This window comes from Helianthus annuus, chromosome 3, assembly GCF_002127325.2.
Source record: "Helianthus annuus cultivar XRQ/B chromosome 3, HanXRQr2.0-SUNRISE, whole genome shotgun sequence".
Classification (NCBI taxonomy): Eukaryota; Viridiplantae; Streptophyta; class Magnoliopsida; order Asterales; family Asteraceae; genus Helianthus; species Helianthus annuus.
In genome coordinates, this window is record NC_035435.2 from 155,896,590 (window position 1) to 155,912,273 (window position 15,684).

General features: G+C 43.7%; 5 protein-coding genes across 5 annotated transcripts; 4 read left to right on the forward strand and 1 right to left on the reverse strand.

Annotated features, from left to right (window-relative positions):
• The first annotated feature begins 882 nt into the window (after window positions 1-882).
• On the forward strand, window positions 883-1,607 carry LOC110930270 (early light-induced protein 2, chloroplastic). The gene has a single exon (XM_022173555.2). The coding sequence runs from the start codon at window positions 949-951 to the stop codon at window positions 1,447-1,449; it is 501 nt and encodes a 166-aa protein (XP_022029247.1). The 5' UTR covers window positions 883-948; the 3' UTR covers window positions 1,450-1,607.
• LOC110930271 (early light-induced protein 2, chloroplastic) lies at window positions 896-14,249 on the forward strand. Its single transcript, XM_022173556.2, has 2 exons — window positions 896-948; window positions 13,570-14,249. Exon 2 carries the CDS (start codon window positions 13,570-13,572, stop codon window positions 14,104-14,106), a length of 537 nt encoding a protein of 178 aa, XP_022029248.1. The 5' UTR covers window positions 896-948; the 3' UTR covers window positions 14,107-14,249.
• LOC110932336 lies at window positions 4,268-6,235 on the forward strand. The gene has a single exon (XM_022175678.1). The coding sequence runs from the start codon at window positions 4,268-4,270 to the stop codon at window positions 6,233-6,235; it is 1,968 nt and encodes a 655-aa protein (XP_022031370.1).
• Window positions 6,491-9,481, forward strand: LOC110932337. The gene has a single exon (XM_022175679.1). The coding sequence runs from the start codon at window positions 6,491-6,493 to the stop codon at window positions 9,479-9,481; it is 2,991 nt and encodes a 996-aa protein (XP_022031371.1).
• A 420-nt stretch (window positions 14,250-14,669) lies between the features above and the next one.
• On the reverse strand, window positions 14,670-15,425 carry LOC110928157 (root allergen protein). The gene is made up of 2 exons (XM_022171328.2): window positions 15,194-15,425; window positions 14,670-15,082 (listed from the first exon to the last, which is right to left on the reverse strand). The coding sequence occupies exons 1-2, from the start codon at window positions 15,372-15,374 to the stop codon at window positions 14,796-14,798; spliced, it is 468 nt and encodes a 155-aa protein (XP_022027020.1). The 5' UTR covers window positions 15,375-15,425; the 3' UTR covers window positions 14,670-14,795.
• Window positions 15,426-15,684: the final 259 nt, after the last annotated feature.

Sequence of the window (15,684 nt, forward strand, 5' to 3'; positions counted from 1 at the left end):
CGGGTTGAGATTTCAAGTTGTTTACAAACTCTATACGTCTAATGAATGATAATAATAGTTAGCAATTAAATCAAAATATTGAAAGTAACGTAACCTAGAAAGTTCCATTGTCCACGTCACTCCACTAGTACTAAAAGTCTAAAACTGCACATTTAGAGGCCGAACTCAGCACAACAACCGATTAGTCACTAATTTCATAGTTATTTCATTAGAAAGTTCCATGGTCCAATCACTCAATTAGTGAATACTAAACACGTGTACAACATGATAAAAGCCAGTAAAACCTAAAACAATATATCTTATAAATCGGCGGTAAATCTGGTTTTACCGATTCAAACCATTGAACCGATTTGCATTATCTTAAAATTTAATTTTTTTTATTTTAATAAAATACGATATCAAGGTAATATTGACATTCCATATTTCCGGTAATTAACCTAGTGTTTTCAATTCCAATATTTCATCATTGTTGAAACTGTTACTCATCTCGTACAATGCCATATTGTTTATAAGAAAATGCTATTAAAATTCTTGATATTTTACAATAAAATAGTTGTTTTTAGATAAAACTTTGATCAGTTAAGTAAATCCTTATTGTTATTGGATTGTTTTTTTTTTTTTTTTGATGAGTTTGTATTTTATGGAAGGTAAACTAGAAACTCGGTTCAACTAATTGAACGATTTTAAAATCCAACCCAACATGATTTAAAAACCGAGTTTTATAAAAGAGTGAAATTGCACCACAATAGTATCTCAGCGGCCAATTGGAAAGCTACGTGACACGACCCAAAAAAAGTGAGTGACGTGGCCCTCTAAATATCCAGTATTGGTCTCCACCCCTCCCTATATAACTATCCGACCACCATATCAACATTCAACAACCACAATAACACAAGTTGTTAACAACCTTAATTCCACAACCTTCTTCTCTCAATCATTCATTCTAACATGGCAGCTACTTCAGTCTTCATGGCAACCCCCGTTGCACGTCTCACCACTCAACATCTCCGAAAAAACATCAACTTTTCTGTCGTTAGGTGCATATCACAAGATCAACAATCTTCAACCGACTCTTCCAAAACTCCAGCAGCACCAACTCCGCCACCGAAGAATAAGTTCTCTGACGTGTTGGCGTTCAGTGGGCCTGCACCGGAGAGGATAAACGGAAGGTTAGCGATGATAGGGTTTGTGTCGGCTATGGCGGTCGAGTTAAGCAGCGGTCAAGATGTGTTCGCTCAGATCTCACACGGTGGAGTTCCGGCGTTTGTAGCGACGAGTTTGGTACTGTCGCTGGCGTCGTTGGTGACGTTGTTTAAAGGGGTGAGAGCGGAGTCAAAGTCGAGTGGGTTGATGACATCGGATGCAGAGCTGTGGAACGGACGGGCTGCGATGTTGGGTTTGGTTGCTTTGGCTTTTACCGAATATGTGACGGGCAGTGCCCTTATATGATGAATTTTTCTATATAACAAAGAGGCTACAGGTACTTACTTTTAAATCGTGGTCTTAGATGATGAAAGTTTGAATATCGAATTAGAATGTTTGTAGACATGTACTTTAAAAGCTTGTAAGTATATGAGTAAATGATGAAATATTTTGATTTATGAATACTCTTGCCTAAGTACATATAATTGTGAAGTACATATATCGACTTATGATTTGCTAGCTATAAGTAGTCTATCTATCATAGAGGTAAGTTTTTGCATATATCTCACCCTCCTAGACCATACCAATAGCTTGACTATAGATGGGATTATACTTTGTATGGTTGTTGTTGTAAACGAACCGAATGTTCAACGAACAGTTTGTGAACCGTGCGACGAGAAGTTTGTTCACTTTCGTTTGATTAATGAACGAACAAGAAATTTCATTCGGTTAGTGAAATGAACGAACACGAACGTATGTCTCGTTCGTTCAATTGTGTTTGTGAACGTTCGGTAATGTGTTTGTAAACATTCATTCGTTCATATATGTTGGTTTATGTTGCTCATTAAAGATTTTTTTTATAAACTTTTTATATTCTTTAATTCTTATTTATCTCCTTACCCAAACAAATAAAATACAAAACTTTGTCTCCACCTTATTTATGTACACTTCCACTTTCATTCTTATTTTCACATCAAAAAACACTATCGACCTTCGTTTAACGATTAGTCATTGTGGTACTCATGCCTAAAGTTAATGAGAGCCACTTGAATGATGTCGTCCTCCCTGAGGTCACCACCCTCGTAATCCACGGCGGTATGGATCGTCTTGAATCTTTCGCAATCCAGAAGGATTACCCTAAAACAAGACGAAAGGGTGTCGACGGTTCGGGTGGTCTCACCCCTATGGACGCAAAAGTGTTGTCGGATTGTCCTCCAAAAAACATCGCTCGTTCGCCTACCCGACGTTTGGTGGCTCAAAGCTTCGACCCACGACTTGCAAAGTGCAATATCTTCTTCTTCTTCTTCGGTCCACGCAACGGTTGCCATCCTCATTTTTTTGAAATGGAAATGGCTGAGAGTTTATGTAATTTTGGGTGAAATCGTAGAGTTTGTTAAAAAAATTGGAACATGTTGTATATATAGGGTAAAATTTGATTTTTAAAAATCACCCACATCGAATAACAACGTGCCACGCATTTCATAATTTGTATGATTTCACGGAAAGCTTATAAAAGTAAGTGGTTTACTAACTTACCTTCATACGTGAATCACCACATAGATCATGTCGCATTGGAAAATAACTAATTAAAATCAGATCAGTTTATTAAAAACAAGGCACTTGTTTATATGTCGTCGTCATCATCATCATACTTAGTGAATCCCACCAATAGCAAAACTAAGGTAGGGTTTGAGGAGGATAAGATGTAGACAGCATTACCTCTACCCCGTAGGAATAGAGAGGTTGCTTCTAGTGAGACTCCCGACTCGATAGTAGTTTTGCATCAAGACTTGGATATAAGGCACATAACACTCAACAATTGGGACAAAAGTCGATTAGTGCAAGTACCCCTTGTCTTTCGGCTATCAACGCCATCACATAATACATGATTAACCGTCCCTTGCTTTTTAATGTTATGTACACGATATTAGTAAAATAACGTCAAAATTAGTGGACTTTCACTTTTGGTCTCCGATGGCCCACACATATATACATTTTATGGCCCACACTAGGTATTTATGTTTATACGTAATATTAACATATCATACACGATATGGCCTTTACTAAATCAATATCGTGAAGGATGGTTGGAGCAAATCAACGTAACATGTCATAAGCCCATAACTACAACATGAACAAATGATCAAAACCTCTTACGCATTGCCAGGTGTTACCTTGAATGAGTTTTTATACAAAAATACTAAAACACATGTGATTTAGTAAATATATCTTTTAAATATTAAACGTACGTGATTTAAAAAAATACATGAATACCTAGTTGTTTGTTGAATATCACCAAGTAAATACACCAAAGGTGTAAACCCCGACACATCTTGACACCTAGTTACCACTAATCCATACTTGTTGAAGACATTAGACTAACCAAATCATATTTAAAAATTTAACTTTATGCAAACAACCTAGAAAGTCCCATGGTCCAATTCAGTCCACTGGTACTAAAACTGCACATGTAGAGGCCGAACTCACCACAACAACGTCCCAGCGGCTAATTCGAAAGCCACGTGACCCAACCCAAAAAGTGAGTAACGTGGCCCTCTTAATATCCAGTCTTTGTCTTCATCCCCTCCCCTATATAACTAACTAACCCAACCCACCAACTCTACAACCACCATCAACCACTATAACAACTACTGAAGACGTATATCCGAGGCCGGACATCATCATCGGGACGAATCGAACTCCGTTAGGACGAACACTTAGGATGTGTCCGTGCCATATCAAGAATCTCCGAAGACGAACTCCCGTCCGAGTGCGTATGGCCGAATGATGTCATCTCAGATCAACCACTATAAATACTCAGCCAAGTACAAAACCAAGTACAATTTTCTGACACTCCATCTTAACTTTCTCTCTCTACTTTCTCTCTCTAAACCAATACTTATCCTCACGCAGGAGGGTGGTCGCAGAGGGGCCCTCCCATCTCTGCGACGAGCCTAACGGTTTTCTGTTTTGCAGGAACCTTTTCCGTCTCTCTCCAAGATCCAAAACCCTTATTACAGGCTTCGGCCTAAATCTGGTTTTTTGGTTCTTTAATTGGCGCCATCCGATCTTAAAGCTCTTAGTCCTTCACTTTAGTGAACTTCTTGAGCAAAAGAACTGACAAATGGCGGCCCCAGGTTCTTTGAATCTGGGATCCACGGCTGTTAGCACGCAAGTTACTGCACCAGCAAGTGTTGTCTCTATGACCTCAGCTACTTTAAGCTCAGGTCCAGGAACAACTTTGCCATTCATCTTACTCCCTACTTCGCAAACATCAGAGTTCGATGCAGAATTTCTCGCCAAAAATGCAAGTCTTCTACGAAGATTAAAAGCACAACAGGCCAGAGATGAACAGATCCTCGGTTTGCGAACCAGGCTCTTTCATGACGAAGCACCAACGGGGACTATGGGTCCCACAATGATCACTCCTACATTTTCCACAGTCGTCACTTCGGAAACCTATACTGGATATGTACAAGGTTCCTCCGGACCTTCACCAGTAATGACTACGCGAAATGAAACACAGATGGATGTAATTAGCGATCCGGAACTTACCAAGCCGTACCATCCAGTTTCTATGACAGCCAAGTCGAAGTTTAGTGCTCGTATAAGACATGCCAAACTTCCTCCAAAGCTCAAAATGCCAACTACGGTGAAAAAGTACGACGACACAACTGATCCGGATGATCATATGTTCGATTTTGACGGAGCTGCACGAGTTGAACAATGGCCGATGCCAGCATGGTGCTTTATGTTCGCACAAACTCTAACTGGAGCCGCACGAGTATGTTTTGATGCGTTGAATGAAGGTGAGATCAACGACTTTGAGGAGTTCCGAAGGTTATTCCTCCAAAATTTCAGCCAGCAAAGGCACTACTCTAAAGAAATTACCGAAGTCCACAACATCCGAAGAAAGGACGGAGAGTCTTTAGACAGTTTCATTGACCGGTTTAACCGGGAAAGCATGCAGATCAGTGGGGTAGTTGATCAACTACGTATCTCTGGATTCTGTCACGGCGTTCGGAATAATCAGCTAGTCGAAAAATTGCACGAAAATCTCCCAAAGACAATGGAGGTACTCATGGAGCGGGCCAGAGCTTTCGCTCGAGGCAAGAACGCATGTAATCCTGCTCCAGAGTCAGATCACAAGATGTCTTCGTGGAAGAAAAATGGTGGATCGGTGTTTGATAAGACTCCACCGGGGAACAGGGGACGATCACACCCTTACAGTAGAAACGACAGACCTCCGCGAGGGAAAAGCTCCGGGTCAAGATTTTACAATTTATCGGATCTCTCCAAAACTCCCAGTGAAATTCTCAGTGCGGAGGGGATGAATTTCCCCGCTCCACCAAAACTTCGAAACCCAGGAGACAAAAATTCTAAGAAATATTGTGACTACCATCATGCTCGGGGTCACAATACAGATGACTGTTGGTCTTTGAAGCAAGAAATAGAAAAGGCAGTACGGTCCGGGAAGCTATCGCACCTAGTCAAAGAAGTAAAGGAAGGAAAATCTTCAGGGAATTCGGGAGATAATCCGAACAATCAACCAGCAATTTGCATGATCCGTAGGGCAAACAACCAAGGCATCAAGCGGTCCAGTCAGCATTTGGCCGCCTGGATGCAGCAGCCCATTGGTTTCCCACCCGTCAGTCTGGAAGATATCAAGGACGGACCGGTCATAGTATCCGCAATCATTGCAGGACACAAGGTTCGAAGAGTATACGTCGACAGTGGAAGCGCCACCGAGATTATGTACAAGCAGTGCTTTCAACAGTTAGCCCCACAGACAAAGGCGAAATTGCTCCGAGTATCAATGCCTCTGGTCAGTTTCTCCGGAGAGGTGGTCCAGCCTTTAGGCCAAATCACTCTGCCAACAACGATGGGGGAAGGGAGTTTGGTTCGAACTGTCAACTTGACGTATCTAGTGGTTGAGGCAAGGTCCGTCCACAATGTCATACTCGGAAGACCTGGTATGTGCGCCTTCGGAATGATCAGTTCAACCATACATGGAGCATTAAAATTCCCCACCGAAGCAGGGATAGCAACACTATACTCCGAATCAACGATCGGTGTAGCCGAAATACGATAGAGCGATGGTAATGCCGAGCCCCCTAATACTCTCACAGAAGAATGGGCTATACACCCACATTTTCCTGAACAAAAAATTGCAGTCGGGGCTCAACTTCCCAAGCAAACCAAGAAGAAGTTGTGGAAACTACTGTCCAATTCACTTGACGTGTTCGCCTGGCAAACCTCCGACATGGTTGGAGTTCCCCGGTGTTTGGCCGAACATAAGTTAAAAGTGTCACACTCAATAAAACCAGTAGCCCAGAGAAAAAGAAACATGGCTCCGGCTCGTAACAAGGCCATCTCCGAAGACGTACGAAAGTTGCTGAGCGCCGGTATTATAAGAGAGGTACGTTACCAAACCTGGGTCTCCAATCCAGTGATGGTAACCAAGAAGGACAAAACCTGGAGGATGTGCGTTGATTTTTCCGATCTAAACAATGCGTGCCCGAAGGATTGCTATCCTTTACCGGAGATTGATTTAAAGATAGACTCCCTCTCAAGTTTCCGTCTCAAATGCTTCCTAGATGCGTATAAGGGTTATCATCAAATCCAAATGGCTTCGGAGGACGAAGATAAGACCGCGTTTGTAACAAATGAGGGTCTGTTTTGTTATACTAAAATGCCATTCGGTTTAAAAAACGCCGGAGCCACGTACCAGAGGTTAATGGATAAAGCGTTCAAAGATCAGATCGGAAGAAACTTGGAGATCTATGTCGATGACTTAGTCATAAAAAGCCGGGCCGAAGACGACATGATAGATGACATACTCGAGACCTTTACAAGGCTTCGGAGTATCAACCTAAAACTCAATCCCAAAAAGTGCTCTTTCGGCTTGGAAGAGGGAAAATTCCTCGGGGTGTGGGTTACACGATCCGGAATCCAGGCGCATCCTGATAAAATCAAAGCGGTAGTCTCCATGCAGCCTCCTAAAACCATCAAAGAGATCCAATCTCTAAATGGAAAACTCGTCGCCCTTCACCGTTTTGTTTCAAAAGCGGCAGATCGTTCCATCCCTTTCATGAATGTATTAAAACAGCGAACGACAAAAGGCCAAATAGAGTGGACGTCAGAAGCAGACTCGGCATTTCAGGAGTTAAAGGTATGCCTCGGGTCCTTACCCACTTTGACCGCACCAGCTACCGGAGAAACTGTCACGGTATATCTATCTGCGTCCCACTTTGCGATAAGTGCAGTACTCGTAGTACACCGGAACCAGGCACAAATCCCGGTCTATTACGTAAGCCGTATCCTGAAAGACTATGAAACTCGGTACCCGATGATCGAAAAATTGGCACTCGCTTTGGTACATGCTTCCAGACGCCTCCGAAGATACTTCCAAGCTTTCAATATAGAAGTAAAGACTGATCTCCAGATCCAGCAAATCCTCAGGAAGCCAGAGGTCTCCGGACGTCTCACCAAATGGGCAATAGAGCTCAGTGCCTTTGATATCACCTATCGTACCAGAGGTCCAGTAAAAGGACAGACAGTAGCAGATTTCCTCCCCGAGGTCCCGACCGGAGAAAGCATCAAGGAAAAACCCATCTTACCGAAGGTATGGAACCTGTATACAGACGGGGCCTCCAGTAAAGAAGGGTCGGGAGCAGGGTTAATCCTAATAGATCCGGAGGGAATAGAGTACACTTATGCGCTGCGTTTTGAATTTAAGACGTCAAACAATGAAGCAGAATATGAGGCTCTCCTTGCAGGCCTGCAAACCGCAGCCAAAGCAGGTGCAACCTCCGTATTAGCTCATGTCGATTCACTATTGGTAGCCAACCAGGTCAGCGGCGAGTACGAGGCACGAGAAGATAATATGGTTCGGTATCTTCAGCAGGTCAACAGTTTAATCTCCTCTTTCGATTCCTGCAAAATAGTGCACATACCGAGGAGCAAAAACAAAAAAGCCGATGCTTTGAGCAAACTGGCATCCGTGGCATTCTGTCATTTATCAAAAGAGGTCCTAGTCGAGACCCTGCAGATTCCGGCCATCCAACAGACGAAGCCAGTTATGTCAATTTCCATGTCCGAAAAGTCTTGGATGACTCCCATCGTAGATTACTTGAAAAATGGGACGCTTCCAGAAGACAAGGCTCAGGCACGGAAACTAAAAGTGAAAGCGCTGCAATATCAGATGCACGATGGTCAACTCTACAGGAAAACCTTTTTAGGTCCGCTCCTAAAATGCCTAACCCCAGAGGAAGCAAGTTACGTTATAAGGGAGATCCACTGGGGAATATGCGGCATCCACGCGGGGCCGAGGATGGTTATAGCAAAAGTCATGAACGCCGGTTATTTCTGGCCAGGAATGCACCAAAGCGCGATAAACGAGCTCCAGTCCTGTGAAGACTGCCAACGCCATGCTCCCGTAAACCATCGTGCCAAAAACAACCTCGTACCCGTGACCTCGGCCTGGCCGTTTCAGAAATGGGGAATTGACATCGTAGGTCCTTTCCCTGTCTCCACCGGAGGGGTAAGGTTCCTGCTGGTTGCCATCGACTATTTCACTAAATGGGTCGAAGCTAAACCCCTTCGGACGATCACGGGAGACCAAGTGCTGAGGTTCGCATGGGAAAACATAGTGTGCAGGTTCGGAATGCCTCTTTGCATAGTAAGCGACAACGGGAAACAATTTGCGGAAAAGCCGTTTAAAACATGGTGTCAAAGAATGAAGATAGAACAGTGTTTTGCTTCGGTAGCCCACCCCCAGGCCAACGGGCAGGTGGAAAGAGCTAACCGAAGTATCGTAGAGGGCATTAAAAAGCGACTGGGAAAGGAGGGCGTCTCATGGGCGGATGAACTCCCACACGTCCTATGGGCGCACCGTACCATGCCCAAAACAAGCAACAAAGAAACCCCTTTTAGTTTGACATACGGAACCGAGGCCGTCATACCTGCCGAAGTAGGGATCCCCACTCCGCGCGTACAACAGAGTCAAGAAGAGAATGAACGAGAGCTCCGTTTGAATCTTGATTTAATCGAGGAAAGGAGAGAGCTCGCAGCGATCCGGGAAGCTAAGTATAAAAAAGAGTTGGAAAAACACTACAACTCTAAGGTAAAAGAAGCCCGGTTCAAGGTAGGAGAGTATGTGATGCGGAGCAACGAAGCGAGCTTGACGGAAGGAACGGGGAAACTAGCCCCCAAGTGGGAGGGACCTTACCAGATCAAAACGGCCGGAAAAGACGGGGCGTACACTCTAAGCAAGATGGATGGAACCTCCGTCCTGCGTACTTGGAACGGAGTACATCTGAAGAAATGCTATCTTTAGGGCTATGTTATGAAATAAATAAATTGTAAAAACGGAAGCCGTGAGCTCCGTCATCTCTTTCAATTTTTCATGTAAAGCGGATGTTTTTTCCCGCCCAAGTTATATTACAAGAACCGCAGAGGGCTGTACCTGCGGATTTATTGAAAATGTTTTTACTCTACACTCATCGGAGAAATTTAAAACTCCGAGCCATATCAAGCGTTGCAACTTATGAAAAATTACCGGCCGAACCCAGGGACCCAACCCTAAAAGGAAAGGACGAACTGGCATCGTTCGTATCTTCCTTCAAAATTATCCTTACAAAAAAAAAATGGATCCGCGCCAAACAAAAGAACGTTCTAAAAAGATTAAAAATGTACACATCAAAAGCATGGACGCATGTAAAAACAGTTACATCAAATATAACCGGATCTAAACAATCCGGAACAAAATGAATATCATTCACAAAAAAGGATAAATTGTTTGAAGTAAAAGCATCATTACAAATCAACAGCCTGTCAAAACACTGGCCGAAACCACCATTCAAGGATGCTGTCTAAATTAGCTAAAAAATCCCAAGGTGCATGCCCCAAGGAACTGAGCATGTCCACCTCATTTCTCCGAAGAATCGTCATTGGCAAATTGAAGGGCTTTCTTGATCTCAGAAAGGGGCGCGTCGCTGAGCTTGGGAAGATCCTCTACCACTGGAAATTTGAGGGTATCAAAACAAGCAATCGCCGTCTTTAGTTCCTCTGAAGCATTGCGGTTCAACAGCGGAACCTCCTTATAAGGAGTTTTTCTCTGCAAAGCGTGAACGTAACCAGCATGCAGACCCGAGTTAACGCCCACCACGCTCATCGCATTGTTAACCCCAGCCACAGCAGCAGTCATCTCCTTGCCTTTGTGTATGTTTTTCGCTAGAAGTTGTGCTCCCTCCGAAAGCATCCAAACCTTCGTCTCCTGGAGATCATTCACTTTCGCTCTCAGGGTCGCATTTTCTGCCTCCATCTCTTCGATACGATCCTTCAAATCGGCCTCCCCTGATTTAAGTGCATCATGCTCTGGGAAAGTGTTAGAAAAACAGAAGAAGAGATTAACAAAACAAAAGGAAGGACGTACCAGCCATCATGCTCTCATAAGCAAGACGAGCACTGGTGAGAGATTCCTCCATCTTCGCCAAAATTTTCTCATGTTCTTCATCTTTCTGCTTCATTGATTCGGAAAATTTTTTGAACTCCGAGGAAATTTTATCTCTATCTTCAGCAGCGGCCGCGGCAGCCGCTTGCGACGATTGATTTTGAGCAATCAAAGAGTTAACCTTCTCCTGTTGGGTCCGGAGGTCCTGGGCCATTTGGGCTACCTTCTTCTCCACCTCCGGGCTCTTGAGGACTTTACGCTTCAAAGAGCGAACTTCTTTGTCCAAATTTTCCCGCACACTCTCTGCCTCGACCCACCTGCGGTAAAGCTCCGTCACAAAGATATTAGATTGAGCCTGGTTAGTCAAAACCGCGGCTCCCAAATCAGGATTCTTCATCTTACGGCTCCTGACATGGTCAGTCGGAGTATTAATATTGAAAAGCATCGTTCTGGCTGTTAAGGTATCCATCACCGTATCTTTGTTCCGGATGTCCCACTCGGGAATGAATTTTTCCTCGGCGGTTGAGGGGTCGATGTCCATATCATCCGAGAACAGATCTGCATATCGAAAAAAGGACATCAACTCAGGTCCGAACCATGATGAGGGAAGTGAAGACACTTGATCTTCCCCATCATCCATAAAACAGTCCGGACCCAAAGAAGAGCCCAAGTGCGTACCTGAAAAAGTTACCACCTTCGGCCCACTAGGGGCCTTTCCTTTATCCCCACCTTCCGGATTCTCCATCTCCATACTCTCCACCTCGCTATCTGGGACAAAACCACCCGAATAAGCTGGAGTCGGCCCGCTTCGAGCCAAAGCTGCTTCTTCCCTCGAACTCTTACCTCCAGAAAGATGTTCATCAAGTTCCTCCATCACACTGCCTCCAGAACGAGAACCCCCCTTCGTCTTCTTCAATTTGGGCGGCGGAAGAGGATCGGAGGAGCGAATCTGAACTGTTTCACCCTTCCTCTTGCGAGAACGGATCAGCAGGTCCGTATCCGCCCCGATACTTTTGCTCTGTAAGGATGAAGGCCGATACAAAAGAGCGTCGTCCAAATTGCGGATTTCCGGATCACTATCCACATCATCCAAAATGGATTTTCGCCCAGCCTGAGATCCGGAAGATCCATCAGCTCCCTTAGAAGAAGTTGGAGCAAGAGAAGCTGTCTTATCAGCGGCTTGCTCGGAAGGATTCTCGGGGACGAAAGAAGTCGCCTCAGCAGCAGATGATGTAGCTGCATTAGGATCAGCAGTGGTACGAATAGGATGAGCCGAAGCAGCTATCTGCTTCATCAATGAAGCCTCCCCTTCAGGTTGTTCCTCAAAATCAAAATCAAGCACATCCATGTTCGGAACCTTCAGAGCGTCAAGAAGCGACATCGTAACACCTGCATTCACAAAAAACAGGGAAGTTAGCAAAATAAATAAGGATGCCGTAGGGGATGCAAAGAGCCGAAACTTACGATCACGCTTTCGGCGAATGATCGGCCAATCCCTATCCCCTCGGACCCACGTAAAACTAACTCGACCTAACCAAAGAAAATGTTCGGGAAGGGGACGAATAGGGGACTGATGCTCGACCAAGGAACGACCCAAATCTTCATTAAAAACAAAACTTTCATCCAAGTCAAAGGACATCGACTGGTCCTTGAAACGCCACCTCATGTCCTCCGGAAGACAGCAATCGTCTAACCAGAAGAAGTTATCCTTCCAGTTCTTTAAACTAGTCCGCTCGTTTGAGGAGGGAGAAGGGACGTTCTCCCGATGGGCGAACGTATACCAGTCTCCGGCCGTAATAAACTTGTAGAAATACCGGAAAACATTTAAATCCGGCTTCTGGCCAAGGGCCCGGCATGAAAGTTCAAAGTGATTTATACGGCTAAGGCCGAAGGGGTTAACCTGACTAATGTGAACCCTAAAAAACTGCAAAACCTTAATCAAAAAACGGGAAAAGGGAACCCTGTAGTTAGCAAAATTGCAAACACGGGTATAAAAGGCAAACTTCCCTTGACGGAATGGATATATAGCCTCCATTCTAGAGGGAAAGGTCGGATGAAGATCCAAAGGAATCCTATACTCTCTAACGAACTTGTCAAAATGACGAGGAGTAAGGACACTAACGCTATCCGCAAGGTTATCCTTGCCGGGAGCCATGATCTAAAAAGATAAATAGAGAAGGGACGCACCTTTTCAGAAGTAGAAGAAGAAGAAGATAAAGAGGATTTGCAGGAGAGAGATTCAACTAAACAGAGAAAAATGAGAAAGATTCACCATATATATAAGCACTTAGGTCGGTTAAGGGGTTGTCAAATCACCCCGTCGCATCAAGAGCGTCCCCACGAATTCCAACGCAAGGGTTCACAAGACTCACATGTAGGTGACCAACGGACAAATCACAGACATCACCCGCGACACGTCACTTCCACTCAAAATGTTCCACGTCATTCGTTAGAGCCATTCCGGTAACGACACGTCATCCGAATAAGACAAAAGTTTAAAAAATCAGTTTGCAAAGTCTTCACCAAGAACAAGCAAACTAGGGGACTTGAAGACGTATATCCGAGGCCGGACATCATCATCGGGACGAATCGAACTCCGTTAGGACGAACACTTAGGATGTGTCCGTGCCATATCAAGAATCTCCGAAGACGAACTCCCGTCCGAGTGCGTATGGCCGAATGATGTCATCTCAGATCAACCACTATAAATACTCAGCCAAGTACAAAACCAAGTACAATTTTCTGACACTCCATCTTAACTTTCTCTCTCTACTTTCTCTCTCTAAACCAATACTTATCCTCACGCCGGAGGGTGGTCGCAGAGGGGCCCTCCCATCTCTGCGACGAGCCTAACGGTTTTCTGTTTTGCAGGAACCTTTTCCGTCTCTCTCCAAGATCCAAAACCCTTATTACAGGCTTCGGCCTAAATCTGGTTTTTTCGTTCTTCAACTACAAATTTCTTTCATTCTAACATGGCAGCTACTTCAGTCTTCATGGCAACCCCCGTTGCACGTCTCACCACCACCCCTTCTTCATCTACAAGAAACGTCAACTTTGCTGTCGTCAGATGCATGTCACAACCTTCACCCGACGCTTCCAAAACTCCAGCAGCACCAACTCCGCCGCCAATGAACACTCCACCTCCGCCACCACCAGCGTCGAAGGTCAGCACCAAGTTTTCCGACGTGTTGGCCTTCGGTGGGCCTGCACCAGAGAGGATAAACGGAAGGTTAGCGATGATAGGGTTTGTGTCAGCGATGGCGGTAGAGTTGAGCAATGGTCAGGATGTGTTCGCTCAGATCTCTCACGGTGGTGTACCGGCCTTTGTAACGACGAGTTTGGTGTTGTCGGTGGCGTCGTTGGTGCCGTTGTTTAAAGGGGTGAGGGCAGAGTCGAAGTCGAGTGGGTTGATGACGTCGGATGCAGAGCTGTGGAACGGTCGGGCGGCGATGTTGGGTTTGGTTGCTTTGGCTTTCACCGAGTATGTGACTGGAAGTCCGCTTGTTTGATTGATTTTTGTGTAGGAAAAAGGATGTATAAACACAAAGAAATTATTTTCAGATTGTGAATTTAGATAATTTTGTCAAGAAATGTTAGTAGACATGTACTTTGAAAGATATCTATGAAAGTATATGAATTGTTGCAAGTACAAGTGTAAGTGAGCAGCCCAGGTAGCCCAGGTACTAGGTACTAGGTACTGGTGGAGTGTTTTGGGGAAAGACTTGATGTTAATTGTGACACAGATTCGACTCTCACTCTCCCTATTATTTTCTGCGGCATCAAGGTTTCTAAGTATTGGAAATTTCTATTAAAACAAAATGTTCCCTGTGTTTCTAAATTCCAAAACCGACAGTCCGTCCTCTTTCCGTAACCAGAAGAATGATTAGGATCGATGATTAAAATTATATCTATTTATCCGTTCTTTAGGGCAAAGATGTTACTTTACCACCAGTTTAATTAGCCTGAATTAAGATGTAGCCTGAGTAAGACGCCTGAACTTCAAATTTCAAACTAACAACACGCCTCTTCATTTTCTCTAGGCCAGTTAAACCGTTTATGAAGTCAACACTAATTAGTCTGTGAATTAGAAAATTTATTATGCGTACTTAATATATTTTATTGTTCATTATTACATGAAACAAAAATAGAGTACAATGATGTCAGAGTCGAACACATCACCATTATCTAGGTGAAAGCATTAGTAAACTTCAGGATGGGCAATAGCATAAGACTCCATCTTCTTGAAAGTATTCTTGATTGCTTCTTTAGTAATATTAATAACATCATCCATTTGCTTACCGTCACCTTTATACCTAATTACAAATGTTTGTTTGAATACGGATCCTCCATTAGGAGAAGGTATGAACTTCATATGGTGAGTAGCTGTGTTTATTATACCCATCAAGGCGTCTCCTTCAAAGAACGTCCAACTTAGTATAAAGTTGCTTGCGTCAATGTCATCGATTGTGTGCTTTGAACTTGTTCCTGTGACAAGTGTTAGTAAAAACAACTACGCAAAGACATGAAAGAGCTCAATTCGATTTTAAAATTTAAAACTAAATAGTTATATATGTATATCACGGTGTGATCTCTTACCATCACTATATGTCATGCTCTTGATGCTTCCAACTCCACCATCACCTTTGATAACGGTGATGGTTTTGTAAGATTCGGGATTGATCTTAGGGGCAATGATGTCAAAGTCAGTGTAGACTTTGAAAACTTTAGGAGCTGAAAGTGAAGAGGTGATCTCTATCTCTGCATAAACCACGTCCATTATGTATGTGTAACTTTATAAGTGAAAATATGATAGACGAATGATTGTTTTTTAATGAAATAGGTGCGCACATAATGATATTTATAAGGGTGAAGCCTTGGAGTTGTAAGGGGTCTTTAGATGTTATGCAATGCATACATGGTCAACAATACACTTCTATCGTTGGCATGCTACATTATACTCCATTTTTTGACATATTACATGTTAGGTATTAGTTCTAGCCCCCCAACCCTGTGTGTGTATAGATGAGAAAGCCATAAACATATAAACTTACTGAAAAACATGTTGAGGATCGCAAGGAAAACGCATG

Excerpts from the sequence above, each read along its gene's own strand:
- LOC110930270 (XM_022173555.2), top strand. The coding sequence starts at position 949 with ATGGCAGCTACTTCAGTCTTCATGGCAACCCCCGTTGCACGTCTCACC.
- LOC110932336 (XM_022175678.1), top strand. The coding sequence starts at position 4,268 with ATGGCGGCCCCAGGTTCTTTGAATCTGGGATCCACGGCTGTTAGCACG.
- LOC110932337 (XM_022175679.1), top strand. The coding sequence starts at position 6,491 with ATGGCTCCGGCTCGTAACAAGGCCATCTCCGAAGACGTACGAAAGTTG.
- LOC110930271 (XM_022173556.2), top strand. The coding sequence starts at position 13,570 with ATGGCAGCTACTTCAGTCTTCATGGCAACCCCCGTTGCACGTCTCACC.
- LOC110928157 (XM_022171328.2), bottom strand. The coding sequence starts at position 15,374 with ATGGACGTGGTTTATGCAGAGATAGAGATCACCTCTTCACTTTCAGCT. Across the intron at positions 15,083-15,193 it reads GAGCATGACATATAGTGATG|GAACAAGTTCAAAGCACACA; the intron begins GTAAGAGATCAC and ends CACTTGTCACAG.